Source organism: Narcine bancroftii, chromosome 13, assembly GCF_036971445.1.
Source record: "Narcine bancroftii isolate sNarBan1 chromosome 13, sNarBan1.hap1, whole genome shotgun sequence".
In the NCBI taxonomy this organism is placed as follows: Eukaryota; Metazoa; Chordata; class Chondrichthyes; order Torpediniformes; family Narcinidae; genus Narcine; species Narcine bancroftii.
In genome coordinates, this window is record NC_091481.1 from 1,665,363 (window position 1) to 1,692,161 (window position 26,799).

At 45.7% G+C, this 26,799-nt stretch overlaps 1 protein-coding gene across 9 annotated transcripts in view; it reads left to right on the plus strand.

Moving 5' to 3' along the window:
- The window catches only part of dclre1c (DNA cross-link repair 1C, PSO2 homolog (S. cerevisiae)), a 51,231-nt gene that overhangs the window by 21,389 nt on the left and 3,043 nt on the right, over positions 1–26,799 (plus strand). For 7 of the 9 annotated variants that reach the window (XM_069909873.1, XM_069909872.1, XM_069909876.1 and 4 more), the window contains 9 exons: positions 2,998–3,057; positions 6,418–6,473; positions 8,033–8,134; positions 11,247–11,319; positions 12,744–12,884; positions 16,493–16,594; positions 19,052–19,188; positions 23,450–23,504; positions 24,941–25,029. In XM_069909873.1, the coding sequence (XP_069765974.1) occupies positions 2,998–3,057; positions 6,418–6,473; positions 8,033–8,134; positions 11,247–11,319; positions 12,744–12,884; positions 16,493–16,594; positions 19,052–19,188; positions 23,450–23,504; positions 24,941–25,029 (815 nt within the window). The remainder of the gene's footprint in view (positions 1–2,997; positions 3,058–6,417; positions 6,474–8,032; positions 8,135–11,246; positions 11,320–12,743; positions 12,885–16,492; positions 16,595–19,051; positions 19,189–23,449; positions 23,505–24,940; positions 25,030–26,799) is intronic. The other 2 variants (XM_069909881.1, XM_069909880.1) reach the window with 1 other exon arrangement.

Here is a 26,799-nt window from a genome sequence, read left to right on the forward strand (position 1 = left end):
GACTCTTTGATCCTCTAATTCTTTGTGACCCTCCTCCACTCTTAAACCCATATACCAAGGAGTTGAAATAGGCTATTCAGCCATAGAACGGTATAGCACAGAAAATGGGCCTTCTTAACTTTCCTGATTTCCTTCTTTATTATTCTCTTACATTTTCTATACTCTGCAAGAACCTCATTAGCTCTTTGTTGCCTATACCGGTTATGAACCTCTCCTTCTTAATCATATCACCAATATCCTTTGAAAACTAAGGTTCCCTTTGCCTTTAATCCTGGAGGAACATGCAAACTCTGCACTGTCAAAATCTCACTCTTGAATGGCTTCCACTTGCCAGAAAACAGCTGATTCCAATCAACTCCTCACAATTTCTACAGAATTGGCCTTTCTCCAATTTGGAACCTCAACTCGAGGCCCAGACCTATCCTTATCCATAAGTAACTTGAACCTAATGACATTATGGTCATTGGACCTAAAATGCTCACCTCCAGACTTCTGCCACCTGACCTGCCTGGTTCCCTAACAGATTAAGTATTGCATCCTCTCTCGTTAGTACCTCAACATATTGATATAGAAAACTTTTTCTGTACACATTTGACAAACTCCAATCCATCCAGTCCTTTTACAGTAAGGGAGTCCCATTCAATATGCGGAAAGATAAAATCCTACTACCACAACTTTCTGTATCTTACAGTGGTCTGCTATCTCCCAACAGATTTGCACCTCCAATTCTCCCGGACTATTGGGCAGTTTACAAGAGAAGCCCATTAATGTGCTCACACCTTTTCCATTCCTTAGCTCCACCCATATGGCCTCTGTCAGTGAGTCCACACTGTCCTGTCTAAGCACAGCTGTTATATTTTCCCTGACTAGCAACACCACTCGTCTGCCTTTCATCCTCCCCTCTATCATGTCTGAAACATCGGAACCCTGGAACATTGAGCTGCCAGTCCTGCCCCTCCTGCACCCAAGCCTCACTCATAGCAATAATGTCCTAATCCCACATGCAAATCCACACCCTAAGCTCATCTGCCTTCCCGACAATACTCCTCGCATTGAAATGGACACATCGGAGATCATTTCTATCATGTACAAAACCTCTGCTTTCTCTCTTTACATACAGTCCTCGCATGACCTGACCCTCCTCCTCCTCACTATCTGCTCTATCACTCTGCTTCCCCTCCCCCTGAGAATCTAGTTTAAACGCCCCTGGAGCAGCACTAGCAAACCTACCCACAAGGATGCTAGTTCCCCCTCCAGTTCAGGTGCAAACCGTCCTGTCAGAACAGGCCCCCCACCTTCCATGGAACAGGGACCAATGACCCAGAAACATGAAGCCCTCCCTCCCGCACCATCTCATTAGCCACATGTTTAGCTGCATTATCTTCCAGTTTCTTGCCTCACCAGCACGTGGTGCGGGTAGTAATAGTGAGATCACCACCCTGCAGGTCCCCTGCTTCAACGTTAACTCCCTAAACTCTCCCAGCAGGGCCTCCTCACCCTTCCTACCCATGTCATTGCTCCCTACATAGACCTCGACATCTGGCTGCTCACCCTCCCTCCTTAGATTCAGGAGAACTCCATCGATCTAGTCTGCCCCACCATTCTATCAAGACAGGGTTAATCAGTTTCGTAGCTGATTTCTGATTTTTCTGCTTCTGTGCTGTTCTCCTGACTCCTAATCCTGTAAACGTTACCCCTTAACGTCCTGAGGAAGGGCCCAGGTCTGAAACATTGGTTACCCTTTACTTCCTATGGGCTCTGAGAGACCAGCTGAGTTCCTGGAGCTTTTCTATGTGTTTTACTGCAATCACAGTGTCTGCAGAACCTCATGTTTCACCCTAATCCCACTGAAGCTACTTTTCAACCTCCCTCATGCTTGACCTGCGGCATCAGAAAAAGTGGAATGTGTGACAACCTTCTCCCCTCACCAAAATTGTTAATGAGGAATGAACAGGAAGGCCTGTCGACCCGAGAAAGACCCTCTCTTTCCAGAAAGCCCATGTGGTCTTTTTACCTCGTCGGTGTTGTTTTTGTGCATTCCATTTCCATATATTCTTGCTTTCATGTGCTGATTTGCCATGTACCACCATTGCCACCCAGTGACACCTTGACATTACTCCTGTCTCCATTGTTTAAGAGGCTTCCCTTCTAGTCTCAGCCTCTCAATGCAGAGGGACGCCAGACTGTGGTCCTTCCTCGACAAAGCACTCGCGTCAGCTCCACCAAGCCTCAGGTTGTCTCTCAGCATGTACTCCTGCAGCCTGGAATGGCTCTCAGTCCTTCCAGGTGAAACAGCATTTCACTTGTGAATCTGCAGGGGTTGTCTATTGCATCCACTACTCCCTGATGTGGCTGCCTTTACATCGGAGAGACTGGGAGATCCTTTCATTGGGCACTTTGGCTCTGTCCATTGCAACAGCAAGAACCTCCCAGAACTGCTTCAATTCCACACCCATTGGCACACCAACCCCCTGTCCATGGCCTCCTGCAAACTGGAGGAACAACACCTTCTATCCTGTCTCAGCCATCTCCAACCAGATGGCATTAATATCTGTTAACACCCCCACCCCTTCCCAATTCTCTCTTTCCCTCATCCTTCTATCTTCTTCTTGCAGCTCCCCACCCCCCTTCCCTTCCTTCTATCAGAGAGCTCTCAGCCCTCTCCCTCATCACCTTTCAATTCCCCCCCCCCCCCTTACCTGCACCTGCCAGCCTGTGTTGCTCCCCTTTCCCTCCCCCACACCCCCCATCTTCTTATTTGGGTGTAGGTGTCTGTGGGAACTTGCTGTGTGCCAGTTGGGAATGACAGCAGTGACTAGATTACAGTAGAGGACTTCACAATAGGTTTGAAGGGATGCGAAAGGCACAATAAAATTCAAAGTCTTGCCAGAGCCAGCTAACGTTTTAGGTATTGAGGATGTAGATTTCGGTCTGCATCGACTGAAACTCCATTTGAACTTTGCAGGGAAAACTGCAGTGAGTGTTTGTTTTTTTCAGACTGCCATTGAAGTGGAAACTCCAACTCAAATCTCCTTGGTCGATGAGACAGCAGGAAAGGTAGACGCACCTTGACCTCTCTCTGACCTTCACATTCGGACAGATATAAAAATAAGCGGTCCAAACTAATTTCAAGGTTTTCTTAAATTGTTACTAAATATTACCCCAAATTAAATTTCAAGAAAAAGTTGAAACAATTCAGAGCATTCTTCAGGTCATCACACACATTCCTCCTCCCCTCCACTGCCTCTATCCATCCATCCACCCCTCGATCGACCATCTTCCCCTCCACCGACTCTCTACCCCTCCACCATCTCCATCCACCCCTCGATCGACCATCTTCCCCTCCACTGCCTATATCCATCCCTCCACCACCTCCATCCACTTCTCGATCGACCATCTTCCCCTCCACTGCCTCTATCCATCCCTCCACCACCTCCATCCACCCCTCGATCGACCATCTTTCCCTCCACCAACTCTGTCTATCCCTCCACCTGTCCTGGAAAAGCAGCCAATATACTAAAGGACTCATCCTGCCCCGGCTGTATCAGAAAGAAGATTCATGTGGGGAAGATCACGTCGCCCCCAAATTTGAGGAAAACTTATCACTTGCATTGATCAGAATCAGAATTTATTGTCATGAACATGTGAAATTCGTTGCTTTGCGCATCACAAGTGCAAATTTTGCTAAAAATTATATTTCTGAAAATATAAAAAGTAAATACATTAGTGTCTGTGGTTCTTTGTCCGATCAGAGGGGGAGAAGCTGTTTTTGTCACGTTTCGTGTTCGTCTTCAGGCTCCTGTAGCTCCTTTCGGAAGGTAACAGAGTGAAGAGGGCATGGCCTGGGAAGTGGGGGTCCTTGAGGATAGAGGCTGCTTTCTTCACATGTCCTCGATGGAGTGAAGACTGGTGCCCATGATGGCACTGGCCAAGTTCAGAACTCTCTATAGCTTCTTCCTGTCCTGAACATTGGCACCTCCATACCAGACAGTGATGCAACCAGCCAGAATGCTCTCTACGGTCCACCTGCAGAAATTTGCAAGAGTCTTTGGTGATTTACCAAACCTGTCACGAAGTATAGCCGTTGGTGAGCATTCTTCATGATTGCGCAACGTGAAGACACCAAGATGATTCTCCCAGTGGTAAAGATATATTCCCTTTGCTCCGTACCAACTGATCTCTCTCTGTGACTGCGCTTCTGAACTGTGTTCACTGTATGTTGTCCTACAAATGAGTGGTCTACTGGTCTGCTCGCAAAACAACCTGTTACCACCACACCTTGGTACACTTGGCACTGAACTGGTGATAAACTGTGATGCTATTTTGTCTGCAATTTAGTACTTTTGGAACAATTTGGTTTGCAAATCTGCTCACCGTAAGGACAGGTTAAAACTAGGATCAGCTCCTTTCATTTGCAAGCGAGCAGGATGCTAGGCCATCTCCCGCCTTTGGAAAGAATCTGTGCCTCTGCATGTGTAGAAGACCACCACATGCCATCCAGGTTTGAGGCAGAGTGCTCCAGTGTGGACATTTACCGATGAGTTAGCTGTGGCCCAATGTGGTCGGCCTGGCTTGAAGCAGTTGAACTCTTTACTTCCCACTCCCTGCTGAAGATACTCTCCCCTGGATTCGTGGCTAGCATCAGCTGGGTTCCCTTGGTATCAGTGTCTTCGAGTGCAGAATCAGTACTGTCCACGCTGACCATCAAACTCCCATTTACGCCTCATTCCCTCCAAATTCTTATCAACTCCCCACACCTCCTGACTTGGAAATGTATCAGCAATTTGTACCGTCCACAAGATCCACTGCAGCAACTCCCAGAGACCCCTCAGACAGCACCTTCCGATCCCACCACCTGAACCAGCGAGAGGGACAAGGGCAGCAAAAACATGGGGACACCACCCTCTGACCCACACACTGGGAAAGATTATCATAATTCCTTCTCTGTCGCTGGGTCAGAACCCTCCCCAACAGTAGGCCCCACACCTCGAGGACTGCAGTCAAATCACACACCATCCTGACCTCCCTCCCCAGCAGTAGACCCACAGCTCAAGGACTGCAGTCATCAACAGTACATCTCGAGACTGCAGTCAGATCCTTGAAACTCCTTCCCCAACAGTACATTCCACACCTCAGGATAGCAATGGATGAAGGCAGCTTCCCCTCCACCCTCCGTCAAGGCCAGTTCAATGCTGGCTCAACCTGCGAGGACCATACCCAGAGAAGGTGATGGTGCAGGGGAAGACCATTCAACCCTTCGAACCTGCACCACTATTCAGTATGATAACAGCTCCAATTCCTGCTTTCTCTGCAGACCCATTTAGCCATAAAGAACCACAACCAACTTTGCAGGTAAGAAGTAGGAATTTGCAGGCAGGGGTCCAGAAGCAGGCGGACTGGATTGGGCTGACTCGCCAGTGTCCTCCCATGTCAACCATTTCAATCTCGCTGCTTCACAACCTTGGCATCCTTTATCTGTCATGCAAGCAAGCCATGTTGCTTGTGATTGTAAAGCCTTGGCCTTGCAGCTGTGCAGAATCAGAATTTATTGTCGTGAACGAGTCACAAAATTCGTTGTTTTGTGGCAGCATCACAGGTGCAAAAATTACTATAAATTACATTTTAAAAAATAAATTAGTGTAAAGGAAGAGAAAGTGAGGTTGTGCCTGTAGTTCATGAAAGAAGCTGTCCTTGTGCCGTTGAGTGCTCGTCTTCAGGCTCCTGTACCTCCTTCCTGATATGGTAGTAGTGTGAAGAGGGCATGACCTGGGTGGTGGGATCTTTGAGGATAGATTCTTAAGCCATCGCCTCTTGTAGATGTCCTCAATGGAGTGGAGACTGATGCCCAAGTTCACAACCCACTGTCATTTTTCCCCATCCTGTGCAGACCAGACAGTGATGCAAATGGACAGAATGCTCTCCATGGTTCATCTGTAGAAATTTGAAAAGGTCTGTGAGATGTACCAAATCTCCTCAAATTCTTCACAAAGCATAGCTGAGCCTTCTTCATGATTAGAACCATAGAACACTACAGCACGGAAAGCAGGCCATTTGGCCTTTCAAGGATGTGTCTACTTTACCATCATGCAAGCATCAACATGGAGGCCCAGGAATAGCTCTTCAAAGATGTCGATACCCTGGAATTTGAAGTTCTTCACCCTTTGCACTGCTGACTCCTCGGTGAGAACTGGTTCGTGTTCTCCTGATCTCCCTGTCTTGACTACTGACATGTTATCTCATCACAATTCCCCCAACACAGAATCTCTTCCTTGGGCTGTTTGATCATCTGCTGTTGATTTTAAATTGGATAGATTGTGCATCTTAAGAGTACTACATTATACAATCTTGTACAGAAGGAATGAGTCGCCCTTCGATTATTCTCTGCAAACATAATGACGCAGTATTTACTTTAAACAGAAGGAAGACGTCGTGGTGACTCTCTTACCTGCAGGACACTGCCCGGGATCAGTTATGTGGGTATTAATGCTTTGAATGTCACAGCTTTACTTAACCATAAACTTCATGTTAGGGGACGAGACTTTTTTTTAAAACATGAAGTTGTCTTTGAGGAGGGAGAGTGGAACTTTAAAAACTGGAGATTCACGGCCACAGGCTCTCTGAAGGGAGAAAATGGAAAATTGTTTAGTGTTCAGAAAGAGTTTTCCTGTGCAGACAGAAGAATTTTCAGGAGTTTGGGGTTGACCTCAAGGACAAATTTGATTACAAGTGGAGTCACCGGGGAAGTTGTTCATCCAAGAGCAACTGCTTATTGACCAGAGTTTAATATATATATATATATATATATTTATATACTGAACGGCTTTCTCCCTTAACTGGTGTTGTGATGAAGGCATATTTCTTGTGAAGCACTTTGTTGCTGTGAATATTCCCATCTAGAATAGATGGCCCTTCAGCCCGTGATGATATGCTGACCCAGACATATCTACCAAGAAAAAACAAAATCCTCCCAACCCCATAACCCTCTATTTTTTAAAATAACATGTGCCTGTCTAAGGGTCTCTTAAATACCCTAATGTTTCAGCCTCCACCACCGTCCCCGGAAATGCATTCCAGGCACCCACATCTCTCTGTGAATATAAAAAAATATTACCCCGGATGTCTCCCCTAAACTTCCCTCCCTTCACTTTGTACAGATGTCCCCTGGTGTTTGGAACTCCCGCTCTGGGAAACAGGTGCTAACTGTTCACCCAATTTATATCTGTAGTTATCCGGATGAAAAGCTGTCTAATGCTTTAACCCGTACACAAAACAAGCTATGTCCAATTGTTTTATTCCCTTGAGTGCAGTTATCAAGTCTCTCCCTGGAGTTTATGGGATGGTCTCTATGCAGGAAAGATCTCCCAGAGGCCACAGCCAGTTCAACCCCATTCTGACTTGGCCTCGCTGATCTCAGAGATGTTTTGCTTGTTGCTAAAGTAGCTCGTGTTTCCTTTGCTCATTAAATGTTACTGCTGTTTATTGACCATCGTGTTGATCAGTTTGGCTACTTTGTCCTGGATGGTGTCAAGCTCTGGGATTGATTTGAGAAACCTTGTCTCTATTGTGGCTGCATAGTCTCTCTACATTTTATTTAATATTTTCTGGCTTTGTTCAAATATGTGAAATAGTGCCAGGAGGCCCGTCATTCAATAAGATTACATCTGATCTGGCCATGGACTCAGCTTCACTAACCCCGCCCCCGTTCCCCAGAACCTATAACTCCCCTACAATGCAAAATCTATCTCTCTGCACCTTAAATATATTCAGAGAAGTAACCTCTACTGCTTCCTCGCACAGAGAATTCCACTACTCTCCAGAAGATGCAGTTCTTCCTCATCTCTGCCTCAAATCTAGAAGCTGTGTCCCCGGCTCTAGTCTCACCTACCAGTGGGAACAACTCTCCTTGCCCTTACCCTGTTCCTTTCATGATCTCATCCACGTACATTTAATTAAAAAGAATGTAATTTATAGATATCCAGACTACTAGCTTTCACAGTGAGTTTTTGGTGAGTTTCTCTACTTCCTGCCACAGGTTCCTATTTGAAGGAATGGCTGGCACTGTGCTGTACACCGGAGACTTTCGATTGGCAAAAGGAGAAGCTGCTCGCTTCGAGTTGCTGCATTCAGGAGGAAGGTAAAACATTCATTTCCTTTGTAGTTTGGCTTCCAGACGATGACGTGTACATGTTTTGGACTTCATAAATCAAAATATTGAGCACAGGAGTTGGATGTTTTGTTAAGTTATACAAGACATTGTTGAGGCTAAATTTGGAGTATTGTGTGCAGTTTTGGTCACCTAACTACAGGAAAGATATCAGTGAGATAGAAAGAGTGCAGAGAAGATTTACTAGGATGTTTCCTGGACTTCAGGAACTGAGTTACAGGGAAAGGTTAAACAGGTTAGGACTTTATTCCCTGGAGTGTCAAAAAATGAGGGGAGATTTGGATCAGGTGTATCAAGGATTGTTATGAACAAGGGCCGTTTATGTCATTTAAAGAGCTGAGGAATAAGTATGATCTTCACATAAGATCTTAAAGGATAGTTTGGGACCATCTATGGCCCTGCCCATGCGTAGTGACATGGAGATTCTAATTCAAAAGGGGAATACACGCAGGTTTATCTCTACGACGTGAGGGCCTGAAGCCAGGCTTACACAAGTCTAGGGAAAGGTGGGAGACGAACTTGGGTACAACAATCCATGAGTGCTGTTGGTCAGACCTGTGTCTGTACACCATGACAGCAGTCATTAATGCCAGGTACAGGTTGATGCAATACAATCTCCTGCACCAACTGTACCTCACACCACAAAAATTACACAAATCCAAGCCAGAAATTTTGGAAATGTGCTCTGGGTGGGGTGTGGAGATTGGATCCTTTATCCATTCACCCTGGCTGTATACAAAGGTGAGATCCTTCTGGGAGGACCTGGGGAACATTCTGGAAAAAAGAATTACAAAGGTGGATTTTCCACAGGATCTGGAATTGTACCTTCTGGGAAACATTATGGAGATGAGTTTTAAACTGTCCAGATATCAAGTTCAGTTCGTGAAGGCCGCCTTGTCAGTAACCAGGAAGTGTGTATTGGTCTTGTGGAAATCTGTCTCCCAACTAAACTACACAATGGAATACGGAAATACAGAGTTGCATTCCCCTGGAGAAAATCACGTACAATTTAAGGAGGAAATATGGTACATTCATTAAGGTGTGGTCACCCTAACTGCAACACATTGGTACGCAGATATAATTCTACCCCTTCTGAATAAAGGAAATGTAACAGTCTGGGCCAGTGGTGAAATGATCGAGATCAGAAAAGTGGGTCATGGTACAAGCGACAGACTCTTGTATTTTGTTCCCTATCTTTTTTATTTTAGGTTTCTTTGAGTTTTTGTTAAGTTCCCTTAAGGCTTTGTGACTTTGCTCATATTTGGTTCTTTATATTTGTTTAATTTATATATAATTCTTTTGTCATATTAGGGCATAGGAGGGGGGAAGAGAGGGGTGGAGGAAAAATAGACCCTGTATGTTATCAAAAATAAAATATTCAAAAAAAGGGGAGATTTGATAGAGGTGTTTAAAATTGTGAGGGGGACAGACAGAGTAAATGTAATTGGACTTTTTCCACTGAGGGTGGATGAGATAAAAACCAGAGGACACGGGTTAAGGGTGAAAGGGGAAAAGTTTAGGGGAAACTTCTTCACACAGAGAGCAGTATAACCAGCTACCAGGTGATGTGGTGAATGTGGGCTCAATGTTAACATTTAAGAAGAATTTGGATAGAAACATGGAAGGATGGGTTACAGTGGGCTACGGACTGGAAGGATGGGTTACAGTGGGCTACGGACTGGAAGGATGGGTTACAGTGGGCTACGGACTGGAAGGATGGGTTACAGTGGGCTACGGACTGGAAGGATGGGTTACAGTGGGCTACGGACTGGAAGGATGGGTTACAGTGGGCTACGGACTCGAAGGATGGGTTAGAGTGGGCTACGGACTGGAAGGATGGGTTACAGTGGGCTACGGACTGGAAGGATGGGTTACAGTGGGCTACAGACTGGAAGGATGGGTTACAGTGGGCTACGGACTGGAAGGATGGGTTAGAGTGGGCTACGGACTGGAAGGATGGGTTACAGTGGGCTACGGACTGGGTGCAGGTCAGAGGGAGAAGGCAAAAGAAATGGTTCGGCACAGACTAGAAAGGCCGAAGGGGCCTGTTTCTGTGCTGTAATGTTCTATTGTTCTAATCACATGGAGGCGAGGGAGTCAGGTGTCACTGAGAGGCTCCCCCATCTTGGAAACATGAGCTCGGTTGTTCTCCCTCGATGGAGACTCCCTGTCCTGCTGAGTTTTTTTTTCAGTGCTGGGGATATTGGACTTTTTAATTTGAACATACAGCACAGTAATAGGGCCATTTCAACCCTCGAGTCCAGCCGCCCATTTACACCCAATTAGCATACACTGACCCCCCCCCCCACCCCACCCCACCTCGGTACGTTTTGAAGGGTGGGAGAAATCCGGAGCACACGAAGGAAAAGCTACACAGACACGTGGAGAATGTAAACTCCTTGCAGGCAGCACGGGATTCAAATCTCGGTCACTAGAGTTGTAATAGCAGTGTGCCAACCTCTTGGAGATTTGGAGAATCTGCTTTGCTTATCCTGCCGAGGGGTTTTGGAGAGACCATTTTTCCAATGCCTGAATCCACTTCTCTGCAGTATACAATGAATAATCTTTGCCAAAAATTTTATAGGCCTCCACTTCAGTTTAATAGTTTGCCCATGCACTGAATAACAAGTTCAGTGTGCGGTGTTCATTTAAAGGAACAGAGATCGTGGCCCTCGGATTTGAGTTCTTGATCTACAAACACTTCCTGAGGTGTAGATAAAATCTGGTGTTCTCACAAAGTGATGAACAGAGCTCATTTTGGAGCCTACACTACAGATTGTAACATTGGAGGGCAGGTTTCTGGTGCAGCAGCTTGGCACTTGTTGCTTGCAGGAGTGTTGAAATGCAGTCAGTTTCTGTATTTGAGGGGAAGTTGGGAAAAAGACAAATTGGCAGGACTGTGGGGATGGATCGGGGAATGTGACAAGTGGGACTGCTGGCATGAATTTCATGGGCCGGTGGTCTCTGACAGTGTGAAGTGTCAGCCTAGCACACACTGCTAAGGCAAGTGTACACAGCTTCACTGTGGTTTGTGTGATAAAAATAAACTAAAGTCTAATAAACTCTAATCCTTCAACTGCAGGGTCAAAGACATATCGACTGTGTATTTAGACACGACGTTCTGTGATCCACGATTCTACCAAATCCCTAGTAGGGTAAGCATTTCTGAATTTTTCTAAGAATTTCACTTCTACCCTTGGGGCCCCTTAAACTTGTTGCATAGATTTCAGGTTTATTGTCAGAGTCCATACTTGACGTCACCTATAACCCTGAGATTCTTTTTCCTGTGGGCCAGGCAGAATCACCACTTATTGGTAATGCAAAAAATGTGCACATGTAAACAAACTGAGTGCAATGCAGAAAGAAAAAAAATCACTAAAGTGCAAGTTTCGAGACCTTAAATGAGTCCCAGATTGAGTTTATCATTGAGGAGTCTGATGGTGGAGGGGGGACAGGAGTCCCTGAACCTGGTGATGTGAGTCTTGTGGCACCGAGACCTCTTTCCTGATGGCAGCAGTAAGAGCAGAGTGTGTGCTGGGTGGTGTGGATCCTTGATGATTACTGCTGCTCTCCAAGGGCAATGTTCTCGATGGTGGGGAGGGTTTTGCCTGTGACATCCTGGACTGTGTCCACTACCTTTTGCAGGGCTTTACGCTTGGAGACATTGCTGCCCGCATGCAGCCGGTCAGCACACTTTCCACAACACATCTGTAGAAATTTGCCAGGGTTTCCGGTGTTGTACCAAACCTCTGTAAACTCCTGAGAAAGTAGAGGGGCTGACGTGCTTTCTTCACAATGCCATTAGTGTGTTGGATCCAGGAACGATCCTCCGAGATAGTGATTCCTTTAGATGTGTGATTGTAATTTAGGATGTTCACAGTGCAGAGTAAACCCACACTAGCTTTTCAATGAGCACCAGTTCCTGGTTCTATTTAATTGAAAGTCCAACCTGCAGGAGGCGGACTTGCTGACCTGCCTTCCCCACCTGCTCCTGTGGACTGAGTCCCTGATGCCCAAGGACAGGATTGTCTTCTCAACTCTGCTGCTACTGACGAGCATTGTTTACACGGGGCTCAAAGAATTATCGAGGATTTGTCCCATCCATCACACAGGATCTGTGACCCTCTGCCATCAGGACGGAGTTACAGGAGCTTCAAAATCAGGACTTCCAGACTGGGAAATAGCTGGCAGGCTGTGAGATTGATGAACGCTGTCCTGTAACTTTGAGTCTCTTATAAAAAAAACTGAGTGAATTCCACCAGAACACTTCTGGGTGGTCTTGGTTTGGCAGGGTCAGTAGGTTAACTGGCCACTGTAAATTGCCCCCAGTGTGTGAGTGAGGGCTGGAATCTGGAAGGAATTGTTGGGGCTCTGGGTTGGGTTAGCGCAAGTTGATCTGTTTTTGCATCCGAGAGCATTTAGAAGCAAATTCTAATTTGGTGCTGTTCATGTGAGTTTTTTTCACGAGTTCCTGCTCTCGTGATGCTGATTAGAAATGCAGAACGTCGATGAAAGTTGAAATTGGAGGTATTGATTCGACAAATTGATTGGATGGGTTGTTCTGCCTTGTTCTCTCCAGGAGGAGTGTCTGAATGGAATAATGGAGCTGGTCAGAGGTTGGATCACTCTCAGTCCCTACCACGTGGTGTGGTTAAACTGCAAAGCAGCCTATGGGTACGAGTATCTCTTCACCAACCTCAGTGAGGAGTTCGGCCTCCAGGTGAACACGGGGGTTTGGGGCTGTTGTTGTGGGGGTCATTTTGAAGGACTCAGATTGCTTCAATTTGGTTTTGATTTTGAACTTGGAACAGAATGCATTTATGTTGAAGTAAATTAAAAACAAAATTTTTAATTTAAAATTTAAAAATTATTATTTAAATGTTGGCCCACAAGCCCATGCTGCCCAATTACACCCAATTGATTTACAACCCCTGGTACATTTTGAAGGGTGGGAGGAAACCGGAGCCCCTGGGGTAAACCCATGCAGACACAGGGAGAATGTGTCCTTACAGACAGTGCGGGATTCGAACCCCAGTCCCAATTGCTGGTGCTGTAATGGCGTTGCACTAACCGTGCCAAGATTTGTAGACCTACGTCCTCCTCCAGGGACTGAATGACATACCCCAGGCTGCATCCTGTCTTTGGTATTTGAACCAGACTGACATGAACTGGCTGACCTGAAAACGATCTACAATTGGTTGTTAATTATCTTGCAGTCAGACAAGACGACCATGAATTTTTTTTTAAACACAATGTGTCACAGTCCCACCTCTTGGTTACCAGTCTAACATTGAAGAAGGGCTCAGGACCAAAAGGTCTAATGGATGTTCTAAGACTGGCTGAGTTCCTCCAATCGCAGCATCTGCAGAATTTTGTGTTTCACTCCTGCCAGTTTAGGTCCCACTGCAGAGAGCCTGGGCCAAAGATTCAGGCTGGCACTTTTGATGCAGCACTGAGGGAGTGCTGTTCTAATGGTGAGCATCTCTGGAGCCAGGTGCCATTTTGAGGTTTGTACTTGCCCTCGATCAAATATTAAACAATAGAACTGGACAGTGCAGGAACAGGCCCTGTGGCCACATGTTTGTGCTGAACATGACGTCCAAATCAAAGTAAATTTCTGCGACTTGCACTTGACACATAACCCTCCACCCCCTTCATATTTGTGGGTCCGTCCAGAAGCCTCTTAAATGCCACTGATGTACCTGCTTCCACCACTACCCCTTAAAGAACAATCCTGGCAGCCCATTCCAGGCACCCACTACCCTGTGTGTAAAGTATCTGTGCCACACATCTCCCTTACACTTCTTCCAGCCCCCCTCACCTTAAATGCATGCCCTCCAAACCAGCCATCTTAACCTTTTTTTGGGGGCTATGTCCCTCCCTTAGGACTCTATTCAAAGTTTATGGCCCCCCTTCCCTGTGAAGCAGTCATTTAGTTGGTTTCTTCCGTACTTCTCTCCCATCGACTGCATAAAAAATATTTTATGATTTCAGTCCACGGCCACTGTTGAAAATTGCTGCTCTGACGTGTGATGCCTTTACCCTGAGATAGATTCTGACTGTCCGCCCTGTTCAAAGCCTTGTGTTATGTTACGAACTTCGATCAGCTCTCCCTCCGCCTCTATTGCTCCAGTGAAAACAACCCAGAATTTTCCAATCGCGTGATAGTTTGTGGGAACTTGCTTTGCATAAAATGGATGTTTGTGTTACAGCATTGACTGCACACAGTGTTTCTGTGGTTGCGAAGGTGTTCAAAATGATCTGAGAGAATCTTCATCAACGTCGCAGAGTTATCAGTCAGTAAATGATAAAGGTCAGGAATTTAAATTTAATTTAGAAATACAGCATGCTAATAGGCCCTTCCAGCCCATGGGCCCACACCGCCCAAATAAACCCATGTGACTAATGAATCTGTGCGTGTATGGAACGTAGGAAGAAACCCACATAGACACGGGGAGAAAAACAAATCCCTTACAGACAGCACTGGATTCGAACCTGGGTCTATAATAGTCTTGCTCTAACTGTAATTTTGATGTTCATAATCCCTCTCGACTCCCCATATCCTCTTGTCCAAAATTCTACTTGTACTCAATGATTTGGGCACCACGGCTCTCGATGTGTAGAGTTCCAAAATGCAGACTAGGGTGCATCCTGGGATGGGGCGATTAATTGATGAGGAGGGACTGGAGAGGCTGGGATTTTTCTCTCCAGAGCAGAGGAGGAAGCTGATGAACACCGATATGAGGAGCACAGACCTGGTTGGAAGGGCGAAACGTTTGGAGTGAAACGGGGACATCTGCAGATGCTATAATTGTAGTAAAAACTGGGAAATGCTGGAGGACTTAGCCGATCTCGCAGCGTCCTTAGGAGGTAAAGATATATGACTGACGTTTCAGGCCTGAGCCCTTCTTGAAGGTATAAGCAAAAGGCAGACAAGTTCCTGAATGAAGATTGGGAGAGAAAGGGCAAATCATTTCCCCAATAAGAGATATTAAACATAGAGGGGAGAGGCAGTGGTTCTCAACCTTTCATTTCCACTCACATCTCACCTTAAGTAATCCCCTGCTACATACGGGATGATTCACCTCTGGCATAGGATAAATAGGAGGCCACAGGTGCTCTGTGGTTAGTAAGGGATTACTTAAGATGGGATGTGAGTGGAAACAAAAAAGTTGAGAACCACTGGGTCATAGGGTAAGGAGAAAATGTTTTGAGGGGACACTGCACAGCGTTGCAGAAAGAGCTTCGTTACAACAGAGCAAAAACAACGTTATCTTCCTAATATGAAGTTTGTTCAAGAGCTTGTTCTATACTGACTGATTGCAAAAAGATCCTTCTTGCCTTAAGTAGACAACCTCTTTTCCCTAAACAACACCCCTGGTTCTAAATCTGTCCTTGGAAAACATCACTTGTTCAGTTCTGGTCACCTCATTATAGGAAGCTATGGAAAGGGTGTGGAGGAGATTTACCAGGATGCTGCCTGAATTGGGAAACAAATTTTATGAGGGCAAGGTGAGCAGAGCTGGGACTTTTTGGCATGTAGAAGATTAGAGGAGACTTAATAGAGGTCTACAAGATTGAAAGATATAGATAGGGTGGACTGCCAGACCCTGTTTCCCAGGGTAGGATCAGTAAACACCAGAGGACATGTGTATAAAGTGAAGGGAGGGAAGTTTAGGGGAGATGTTAGGGGCAAGGTTTTGTTTTTTTTACAGAGAGTTGTGGGTGACTGGAATGCCTTGCCAGGGATGGTGATGGAGGCTGGAGCAATAGAGGAATTTAAAAGACTCTTAGACAGGCACATCAATGGAAGAAAAATAGGTTACTGGAGAGGGAGGGTTTAGTATTTTTTATGGGTGGCACAGTTGACATAGCAGTTCGCGCAACTCTGTTACAGCGGCAGCGATCGGGTCCAGGGTTCGAATCCCACGCTGTCTGTAAGGAGTTTGCACGTTCTCCCTGTGTCTGCATGGGTTTCCCCTGGGGTTTCCGGTTTCCTCCCACCCTTCAAATTGTATCGGGGGTTGTACGTTAATTGGGTGTAAATTGGATGGCACAGACTCGTGGGTAGATGTGGCCTGTTACTGTGTTGTATGTTTAAATTTAAATTTAAAAAATTTAATATGAGTTGGCACAACATGGAGGGCTGAAGAGCCTGTGATTTTCTAAGTTCCTCTCAGCTCGTGCTTTCCTGGGTCACCCTGTGGCTGCCCAACTTCAGTGAGCACTGGCCCAGTCCGCGCCGTGTTCCATCTGAAGAAGATAACGGAACAAAGCTTTGATGCTTACCACCTGGAGTTAACTGTTTCTGTGTGTGTGTGTTTTCAGATCCATCTCAACAAGCTAGATATGTTCAAAAACATGCCAGAGATTCTGGATCATGTGACGACAGACCGGATGACACAGATTCACGCATGTAGACATCCCCGGGTACAGCAACTTATGTAATTTTTGCCTGTTCCATGACTTGTTCCTTCCACAGTAACTAAAGCCCACTTCTACGACAAGCCCCTGATCACCCGCTCCTTGTGTCCGGAGCTTAAATTTCAATTTACAAGGGGGTCACCACCTGGAGTAAATGGAGAAACCATTGAGGTCTGGGATGAGGGAAACTTCTCAGTTCAGAGAAGTGTGGAACTGGCCTGCTGCAGAAAGTTGTTGAGGCCAGTTCACACAGGGGTTTTAAATATTTAAATTCACAGCTGCCCAGTTACACCAAAATTAACCTATGACTCTCCCGTACATTTTGGAGGGTGGGAGGAAATCCATGCAGACACAGGGAGAACATACCAACTCCTTACAGACAGTGAGGGATTCAAACCTGGGTCGCAGGTGGTGTAACTTCTCTTTGGCTTGGCTTCGCGGACGAAGATTTATGGAGGGGGTAAAAAGTCCACGTCAGCTGCAGGCTCGTTTGTGGCTGACCAGTCCGATGCGGGACAGGCAGACACGATTGCAGCGGTTGCAAGGGAAAATTGGTTGGTTGGGGTTGGGTGTTGGGTTTTTCCTCCTTTGCCTTTTGTCAGTGAGGTGGGCTCTGCGGTCTTCTTCAAAGGAGGCTGCTGCCCGCCAAACTGTGAGGCGCCAAGATGCACGGTTTGAGGCGTTATCAGCCCACTGGCGGTGGTCAATGTGGCAGGCACCAAGAGATTTCTTTAGGCAGTCCTTGTACCTTTTCTTTGGTGCACCTCTGTCACGGTGGCCAGTGGAGAGCTCGCCATATAATACGATCTTGGGAAGGCGATGGTCCTCCATTCTGGAGACGTGACCCATCCAGCGCAGCTGGATCTTCAGCAGCGTGGACTCGATGCTGTCGACCTCTGCCATCTCGAGTACCTCGACGTTAGGGGTGTGAGCGCTCCAATGGATGTTGAGGATGGAGCGGAGACAACGCTGGTGGAAGCGTTCTAGGAGCCGTAGGTGGTGCCGGTAGAGGACCCATGATTCGGAGCCGAACAGGAGTGTGGGTATGACAACGGCTCTGTATACGCTTATCTTTGTGAGGTTTTTCAGTTGGTTGTTTTTCCAGACTCTTTTGTGTAGTCTTCCAAAGGCGCTATTTGCCTTGGCGAGTCTGTTGTCTATCTCATTGTCGATCCTTGCATCTGATGAAATGGTGCAGCCGAGATAGGTAAACTGGTTGACCGTTTTGAGTTTTGTGTGCCCGATGGAGATGTGGGGGGGCTGGTAGTCATGGTGGGGAGCTGGCTGATGGAGGACCTCAGTTTTCTTCAGGCTGACTTCCAGGCCAAACATTTTGGCAGTTTCCGCAAAGCAGGACGTCAAACCTGGGTCGCAGGTGGTGTAACAGCATTGCACTAATCATGCTGCCTGTTGTGAGTTACATGTGGCCCAACTGGTTAAACCAGTGGTTCTCAACCTTTTTCTTTCCACTCACATATCACTTTAAGTATTCCCTACCATTGGTCCACTGTTAGTAAGGGATTACTTAAGATGGTATGTGGGATGTGAGTGGGAAGGGAAGGGAATCACTGCTCTAGACCCAATTGTTACTGAAATATTTTGCTTGAGAAAAATTGTCATTGGCCCATTTCCTTTGGAGCTATGAAACCATGCACGTGACAAGTCAATGAGGGACAATTAAAACAGTGATTTTCAAACTTTCTTTCCACTCACATACACCTTAAGCAATCTCTTACTAATCACAGAGCACTGAAGGCATAGGGAATACTTAAAGTGGATATGTGAGTGCAACAAAAAAGTTTGAAAACCACTGGGCTAAAGGCATTGAGGGGTCTGGAGAGAGAGCAGGAATAGGGGACTGAGGGCACATGATCAGTCATGTTAGTATTGAATGATGGGGCAAGCTCAAAGGGCCAGATGGCTTACTACACCTATATTCTCTGGTGTTAAAAAAACCCAGTTCAACCCTGCCTCGTCTCAGTGTGAATCAAACTTTTGGATCCTCTGTAGCCAGCCAGGCATTATCCTCTGGAGCCAGCCAGGCATTATCTCAGCAACCCACCATCTTCTGAGAAAACTCTGAGCTGGCGGAAGGTCAGGCAGCATCCATGGAGAGAAATGGTCAGTCAACGTTTCCAGTCAGGGCCCCTTATCGAGACCACAGTTATTTTAAACAGAGGTCAAAGTGAACGCTGTACAAGAAATAACGGCAAAAAAAAATGCACAACTCATACAATCAGCCCTGTTCTGGTGGTGCACGTTTGAAGGGCTGACTGCCCTTCTCCTGCCCCTATTTTCTACCATGATTACAGATATACGGAGTTGCTATATAAATGCAAGCTGTTGTTGATGTGTGATGGGGTCAGGTGTGTGTAGGAAATGCAGGTTGATTCTGGTTTTTAGTCACTTTAATCACGGACTAAAGTTTCTTTTTCAATCTTGTTTCTTGGATGTTTTCACCAGGATGACTATTTTGTTCAGTGGAACAGACTTCCGTGTGGAATCACCGCCAAGGACGGGACTGCCTTTCATGTCATCACCATTAAACCATCCACAATGTGGTTTGGCGAAAGAATTAAGAAGGCCAATGTAATTGTCAGGTGAGCCAACAGCCAGGTAGTGAGCCTGGGCTTTCAGCTTCACGCCTTTTAATTAGCGATCACTTTGAAGTTGATTCCTTGGGTTTTATCACTGCTCAGGAAGTTGCTTATTTTCATTTGTTTTTCTTAAGAAGTTAATCGGATTCTGCAAGTGTGACTCTGTGGAGAGAGATGGTCAGTCATTGTTTTGGGTCGGGTTTAAGAATCCCTTTTCTCTCACTGAGTTTCCGCCCCCCCCCCCCTCATCTCCCCCGTCATTCACAGCGACTGCAAGTTAAAGGGTTCGGTGGATTAAGGGGTTCGCTGGTGAAGGTGCTCAGTGAAGCGATCTCCTCCAGTCTGTGCCCAATCTCCAATGTAGAGTCCATAAAGAGAGCACTCTCCTGTTGAAGTCTGACTCTGCAAAGCATAAATGACATGGCATTGCAAGTTCTGTGGAATTTCCACCCAGATGGAACTCTTGCAAACCACAAAACCCATGTGTGCAATGTTTGAGGTTGAAGATGTCCCCCTGGGGAATGAGTGAGTGTAAATATCAGCCACCTGGCGTAACGATTTTCATGTCAGCAGGAGCACCAGCAGCGAGGGTTTCTCTATCAATAAACTATCGCCTTTGGCCCTGCATCAGTTGGAAAACTGCTCACTTGTGGGCCCCAACACTTCGCAGAAGGATTGGAGAGCCCTTCAGAGCAATATGGAGTGTGGTGATATGTAATTACACCACTAGGTCACCAGGGGTCATCCCGGTGACCTTGTCTATAAAGCAGTCCAGAGCTAGTCTAGCCTTCCAGGTTTGTCTTGCAGAGAGACGAGACCTCTTAGTGTACATATTAGTTTATTAAAGCTGTCTTATAATCACACTGCTGGTGTGGTTATTGTCAGTACAGAGTGCCACTGCCAATCTCCATAACCCAGAAAATTCCCTCCAGAGGGTGTTACACAAATGCTCTTTTAAGACTATGCTTTGCAACAATGACTCTTGGCAACTTACAGGGGTAAGGTAAAGGCCTTTTCTGTCCCCTTTCTGTATTACTTTGTCTGTCTCCACCCCCCCCCCCCCCACCCCAGTCCCTGAACTATTAGTCATTGCTTTTGTCTATCTAAACCCCCTGCCCCCTCCTTGCCTTATCCACCTGTCATTAACATGGACTTCTCCGTTAGCCCTCCCCCTCCCCCTCCCTCTCTCACCCCTTCCCCCCTCTGTCTCCTTTCCTTCAGCTCTACATTTATAATACCGCACTCTTCCCTGATCAATTCTTGCCCTTCTCCTCTCCTGGGCTCTCTACCCCTGTATTTTAATTCAGACACCTGCCTGCTTGAAGAAAGGCTCGGGCCTAAACGTCAGTAATATATCTTTACCTTCTGTAGATGCTGAGAGACCGGTCGAGTTCCTCCATCATCTCTGTTTTTACCACAGTCACAGTGTCTTTTTTTTCTTCCAAACTTTATTTATTTGAAAAATCATTATTAATAGTACAACATACATTCAATAAAAACCATTTTATATAAGTATATATATATAATTTTTTTTTTTAAAAAACAAAAAAAAATCCCCACCCATCCTGTCAGCCAGCTCTCTTAAGGACAGCCAAAAAATATATAAACAAAAACTAAGAATATATAAATCAAAATATATCTAAATGCATATATTCCAAATATAGTAACCACTTATTAACAAAAGAAATAATTATCATGCAAATTGTATGTCATTTTTTTCCATAACAATGCAAGCTTTCAATTCATTATGCTAACAGCTCAATAGTCAATGCAAACGGAGCTGGTGACAATGGACAATCTTATCGAGTTGAACATGTCAATTTAAATGGTAATGAAACTTGACCATTTGTCACCACCCTAGCAGTCGGGTTCGTATATAAAGTTTTAACCCAACCAATTAAAAAAAAGGGCCAAATTTAAACTTTTCCAGTACTTTAAATAAAAAATCCCATTCGACCCTATTAAAGGCTTTTTCCGCATCAAGTGCGGTTGGGCTGCTGTCAATATGCATTGACTAAACTAATCAATCGAAGAATATTATCTAAAGCATTTCTATTCTTAATAAAACCTGTTTGATCAACATGTATCAATTTAGAGAAATATTTAGCAAGTCAATTTACTAGCATTTTTGCTATTATTTTATAATCAACATTCATTAAAAAAAATAGGTCTATACGAAGACACTTTCAACGGGTCTCTATCTTTTTTCGGGATTACAATAATTAAAGCACTAGAACAAGATTCTCATAACTCATAACGTTCAGTCACTTGCTGTAATACCTGCCCGAACACCGAAAATAAATCTTCATAAAAAGTTTTATAAAATTCCTTCCACGTAGCCGCCTTAATCTCTATCTCTGCAAACAGTACTTCCAAATTCATAACATCCTCTTTTTCTAATGCTGATAATGATAACTTAGATAAAAAGGAATCAATAGAATTATCCTGTTATACACTTCTGAGGGGAAACCATTATCCTGTTTCCCCTCAGAAGTACATAATTTTTAATAAAATGAATAGAACTGGTCATTAATTTCCTGAGGTTTATAGGTAACTGTTACATTCTTTTGTACAGCATTAATAACTCGTGAAACCTGTTCCTTCTTTAACTGCCATGCAAATACTTCATGTGCCCTCTCACCCAACTCATAATATCGCTGCTTAGATCGATTAACAAACTAGACATCTTTACAAACTAACAAAATAGTCACTTAATATAAAATATCATTCCCCTTCTAATAAATGAAAAATCACTCTCCCCCTTAAATATTTTAAAAAAGAGTATATATAAATAAAAGACTCTAATTATTCCCCCTCAAAAAAATGCCCTAAAAAACTGGGTGTGGTAAACCCCACTAGTGGCAGATGACTATCCAAGATTTCAGTGCCATCCACCCCCCCCCCCCCCAGCCAGAAATACATCATTCACATCAATACAATTCAATACTGTAAATATATTCAACCCAATGACTCCATTCCCAATGATTGTTCCGGATCTTCAATGTCAATAAAGCTTTGTGTTAAAACCTTTTTCTTTCCATTTTTCCCATTCTTTCCATTCTGCCCATTTCCATTTGCCCTCTTGAGGCGACGGTGGCGAAACTCTTCCATGACACGTAAATCCGGTGATGAATTAGCAAAAACTAACATATCATGATCATTCTCAAAAAATTGAGATTAAAAATGACCATAAAAGACCTTTAACACAGCAGGATATCGAAAAGCAAATTTATAACCCTTCTGCCACAGAACTTCTTTAGCCGAATTAAACTCCCGTCAACGCCTAATACTTTCTTGACTCAAATCTGCATAAAAAAACTACTCTGTTATTCTGAATCATCATTGTAGATTGACTTTGTCGCCTTCTGTCCCGCCAACCGTAATATCATTTCTCTGACTTGATAGTTCAGGCACCCAACTAAGACCGCACGTGGTGGTTGTCTCGGTAATGGTTTCTTTCGTAACGCTCTATGTGCTCTTTCCAATACGAGACCTCCCAAGAAAAACTCTTTACCCAACACCTCGGGGATCCAACTCTTAAAAATTTTTATTGGGTCAGACCCTTCAATGTCTTCCACGGTCACAGCATCTGCAGACATTCCTGTTTTACTTTTTTAAATCCACCTTGTGTGGTGAAAGAGCTGTAACCTAACCCTGGGGTAGACCTCCCTCCTCTGCATCCTTCCCACCACTCATTCCACGTGGTCTGGGAACAGCAGGAACCCAAACACGATGCACTTATCCTCTCCTGCCAGGGTGACTTGGTGAGATGGAATTGCTCTCCATCAGACCCACCCCTGATCACAAGGGAACGCTGTAGAAATCCGCACAAAACAGACTGCAATATCGGGTGCAAATTTTGATGCCTATGTGAGAATCTCCTTTCAAATTTAAATTAATCGTATTTATTTACAAGACGTTTGAAGCCCATTCTGGCTATTGAAACCCATGCTGCCCTCACACCATATGTTTTGAAGGATGGGAGCTAACGGAGCACATCAGGGAAAACCCATGGGTGGAATGGACATTCTGCTCACAGATGGTGGCAGGGTCGAACCCGTTTCTGGCGCTGGACCTTCTCTGGGGAATGTGGTCTGGTAATGGGGAACATGTCGGGTTGGTCTTGCTGAGTTGATTAGTGGGGTTGGAGTGAGAGAGGAGAAGTGGAGGGACTTGGTGTGTCAGGCAGCGTTCCTGGAGAGAGATGCGAAATACTGCTTGGTTGAAGATGTCAATGCCGCCTTTCTTGTGTTTATTGTTTCAGGACTGGAGAGAGCTCGTACCGTGCCTGCTTCTCATTTCATTCCTCCTTCAGTGAGGTAATACTAAAACTCTCGGAAAAAACTGAGCAGGTCAAACAGTGAACTTTATACAGGAAAGATATAGATACAGAACCAATGTTTTAGGCTTGAGCCCTTCATCAAAATGTGGGCAGGCACCCAAACAAAATGGTGGAACAGAGGTGCAGGGGGAGGAGCACGGTCCCACAGGCAGGAAGTAATAGATTGACGAGGGAGGGAGAGCACAGCAGCAAATGGGGGGTGGGGGGATGGCTCTGTGAATGGAGAGGGAAGGGGTGGAGAACTGTAGGAAAGAAGACAGAGGAATGGGGAGAATGCGGTGTGGTCCAGCAAAAACCAGAGAAGCTGATGTTAATGCCATCCAGTTTGACAGTGCCCAGACGAAAAATTAGGTGTTGTTCCTCCAAGTTACGGGTGGTCTTGGTGGGATAGTGTGTGAGGCCACAGATATTTGAGTATGGGAGTGGGCCTCAGAATCAAAATGGATAGCCTCTGGGAGATCCCTGTCACTGCTGCGGACAGAGCAAAGGTGCTCAGGAAAGCGATCTCCCAGTCAGATGTAGAGAAGGCCACAAAGAGAACACTGGCTGTTGTAGACCACTCCCACAGACCCACGATTGAAGCACTGAAGAGTGGAGTTAGGGAGGGAGTGGTCCCTATGGAAGGCGGAGAGGGGAGAACTAGGAATTGCCCCAGTTCTAGAACATCAACACAGATCACTGAGCCTTTTGTCCAGTGTGTCCAAGGTCATGTCCAGCAGTCAGTGGTGAGGGGAAACTAAAAGGACATCATAGTTGGTGGCAACTTTTTGCCAGAGTCCCCTCTCCTACCTCTACGGAAACAAAGGAGACCACAAGGGTCTCGGGAGAATGAAGATCCAAGTCAATGAATGCTGGAACCCAGAGTGAGCCCTCAGCTGGGAGCCCAGCACTCCATATCCAGGCTTAACTGTCCATCTCTGCACACTTTCTTGCTGAGACCCTCCACCTTCCCCGTGTTCACTGTAAAGGAAACCTGCTCAGCTCATCGATGCGCAGGGACTTACTCAGACCAGAGGCTTCAGTGTTAAATAATTTTCTCCTGCCTTTCCACAATCTCTCTCCATGATCTTGTTATGTTGTTCTCTTTTGTCCACAATATTGTTCCTCATTGTTTGTGTTCTCCCCTCCTTCCTCTCCCACATCCCCCTTCCACCCACCCCCTTTCCCATCCCTCCTCCCATCCCCATCTCTGCTTCCCCTCCCCTCACCCTACCTCTCCATTCTGCCCTCCCTTCCCTTCCTTCTCCTCCCTCCTCCACACATTCATCCCTTACCTCCTCCCCCTCTTCACCCTCCCATCCCCTTCTCTTTCATTCTCCTCCACATCCTTCCCCCTCTTCCCCTCCCTTCTCCTCCTCTCTCCCTCTCCCCTCCTCTCTAACCCCCTCCCCCTCCTCTCTCCCACCCTTGCAGATCAAGGATTTCCTATCGTACATCCAGCCTGCGACCATCCATCCAAACGTGGTGCCTATGGGCAAGACCTATGAAGATGTTAATGAGTTGTGAGTTGACCATTTGCACAAATCATTAATGAATGATTTTTCAAGGTTAAAAACAGTAGTAGCTTTGATATTTTTGGAGTGACATCAGAAACGTTCCTCTTTCATCCTTTACATCCAACAACAGTCTGGGGGTCGAGGAGCAAAATCCTGAGGGGCTGGAGGAACTTGGCAGGTCAGTCAGCATCTGCAGAGGCTGAGAGAGCGGTCAGCGTTTCCCATTTGGAGCAGGGCTGAATGGATTACCTCAAGTGCAGATATTTATCAGGGTTAGAACACTGTAGGGAACTGGTGTGAATGGGGAGGGTGAGGATCTTGGATGTCAGGGCATTGGTTGGACGGGAGAGGGGTGAGTGGGAGTGTCTGCACCATACTTCCATCAGGGTCACAATTTAACATAGAAGAGTACAGGCCCTTCAGGCCTTGATGTTGTGACGACCTAAATATTCCTACATTTTAAAAAAAAACCTTTCCTACCTCGTAATTCTTTCATCCATGTTCCTATCTAAAAGGTTCTTAAATGCTCCTAATGTTTCAGCCTCCTCCACCTCCCATGGCAAAGCATTCCAGGCTCTCACAACTCTGTGTATATAAAAACAATTACCCCTGACGTCTCCCTAAAACTTTCCTCCCTTCACTTTATACACATCCTCAGGTCTTTGCTGTTCCTGCCCTGGGAAACAGGCACTGGCTGTCCACCCTGTCTATGCCTCTCAGACTCCTGTTGTGTCAGGTCATTCGCCGAAGTGCTACTGATACCATGTAACCCAGTACTACCTGTTGGGTGGTCGGTCACTACACCATCTCCCCCACCACTAGACCTGTGCGACCCCCATCTCACCTAAATTCCTATGCCTCTCAGACTCCTGTTGTGTCAGGTCATTCGCCGAAGTGCTACTGATACCATGTAACCCAGTACTACCTGTTGGGTGGTCGGTCACTACACCATCTCCCCCACCACTAGACCTGTGCGACCCCCATCTCACCTAAATTCCATTCATGCACACGCTGTTCCTTTCAGAATGGATGCTCCTGGGAACAAGCTCAGTGGCAAACAGAGGACAGAAACAGGATGTGCCATAACAGAGCTTCTGCCCGTTACCCCTCCAGGCCTCACCTGCCAAGCATGTGGCCTGCAAGGCCTGTCAAGGATCGGCCTGTACAGCCACTACATGACGCACATATCAACCCCCACAAACTGACTGAAAGGAACCATCACCATCCTATGGGATAGATTGTCAAAAGAGTCCTGTAGACCTCAATTAAGTTTCCTCTCATCCTCCTTCGCTCCAAAGTCCCAGCTCTGATAACCTTGCCTCATAAAGCTTCTTTTCCAATCCAGGCAACATCCTGGTAAATCTCTGTTCCCTCTCCATAGCTTCCACATCCTTCCTGTCATGAGGTGACCAGAACTGAACACATTACTCTAAGTGTGGTCTCAACAGATTTGTAGAGTGGCAACATGACCTCTCGAGTTTTTAACTTAGTCCCCCAACTAAAGAAACCCAACATTCCCTAGGCTTTCTTAACTCTCCGATCAACCTGTGCGGCGACTTTGAGAGATATATGGATTTGGATCCCTCGCTGATAAGTATCTGACCATTAACCCAGAACTCAGCCTTCAGGTTTGACTTTCCAAAATGCATCACCTCACACTAATGTGTTGATATAATTGGAATTCCACAAGAGGAATTCCAAACTCTGAATGCACAACTTCACAGGGTCTAGTTGACGTGCTCACTTTCTCCAGCACTTCGTTTTATTGATCCAGGG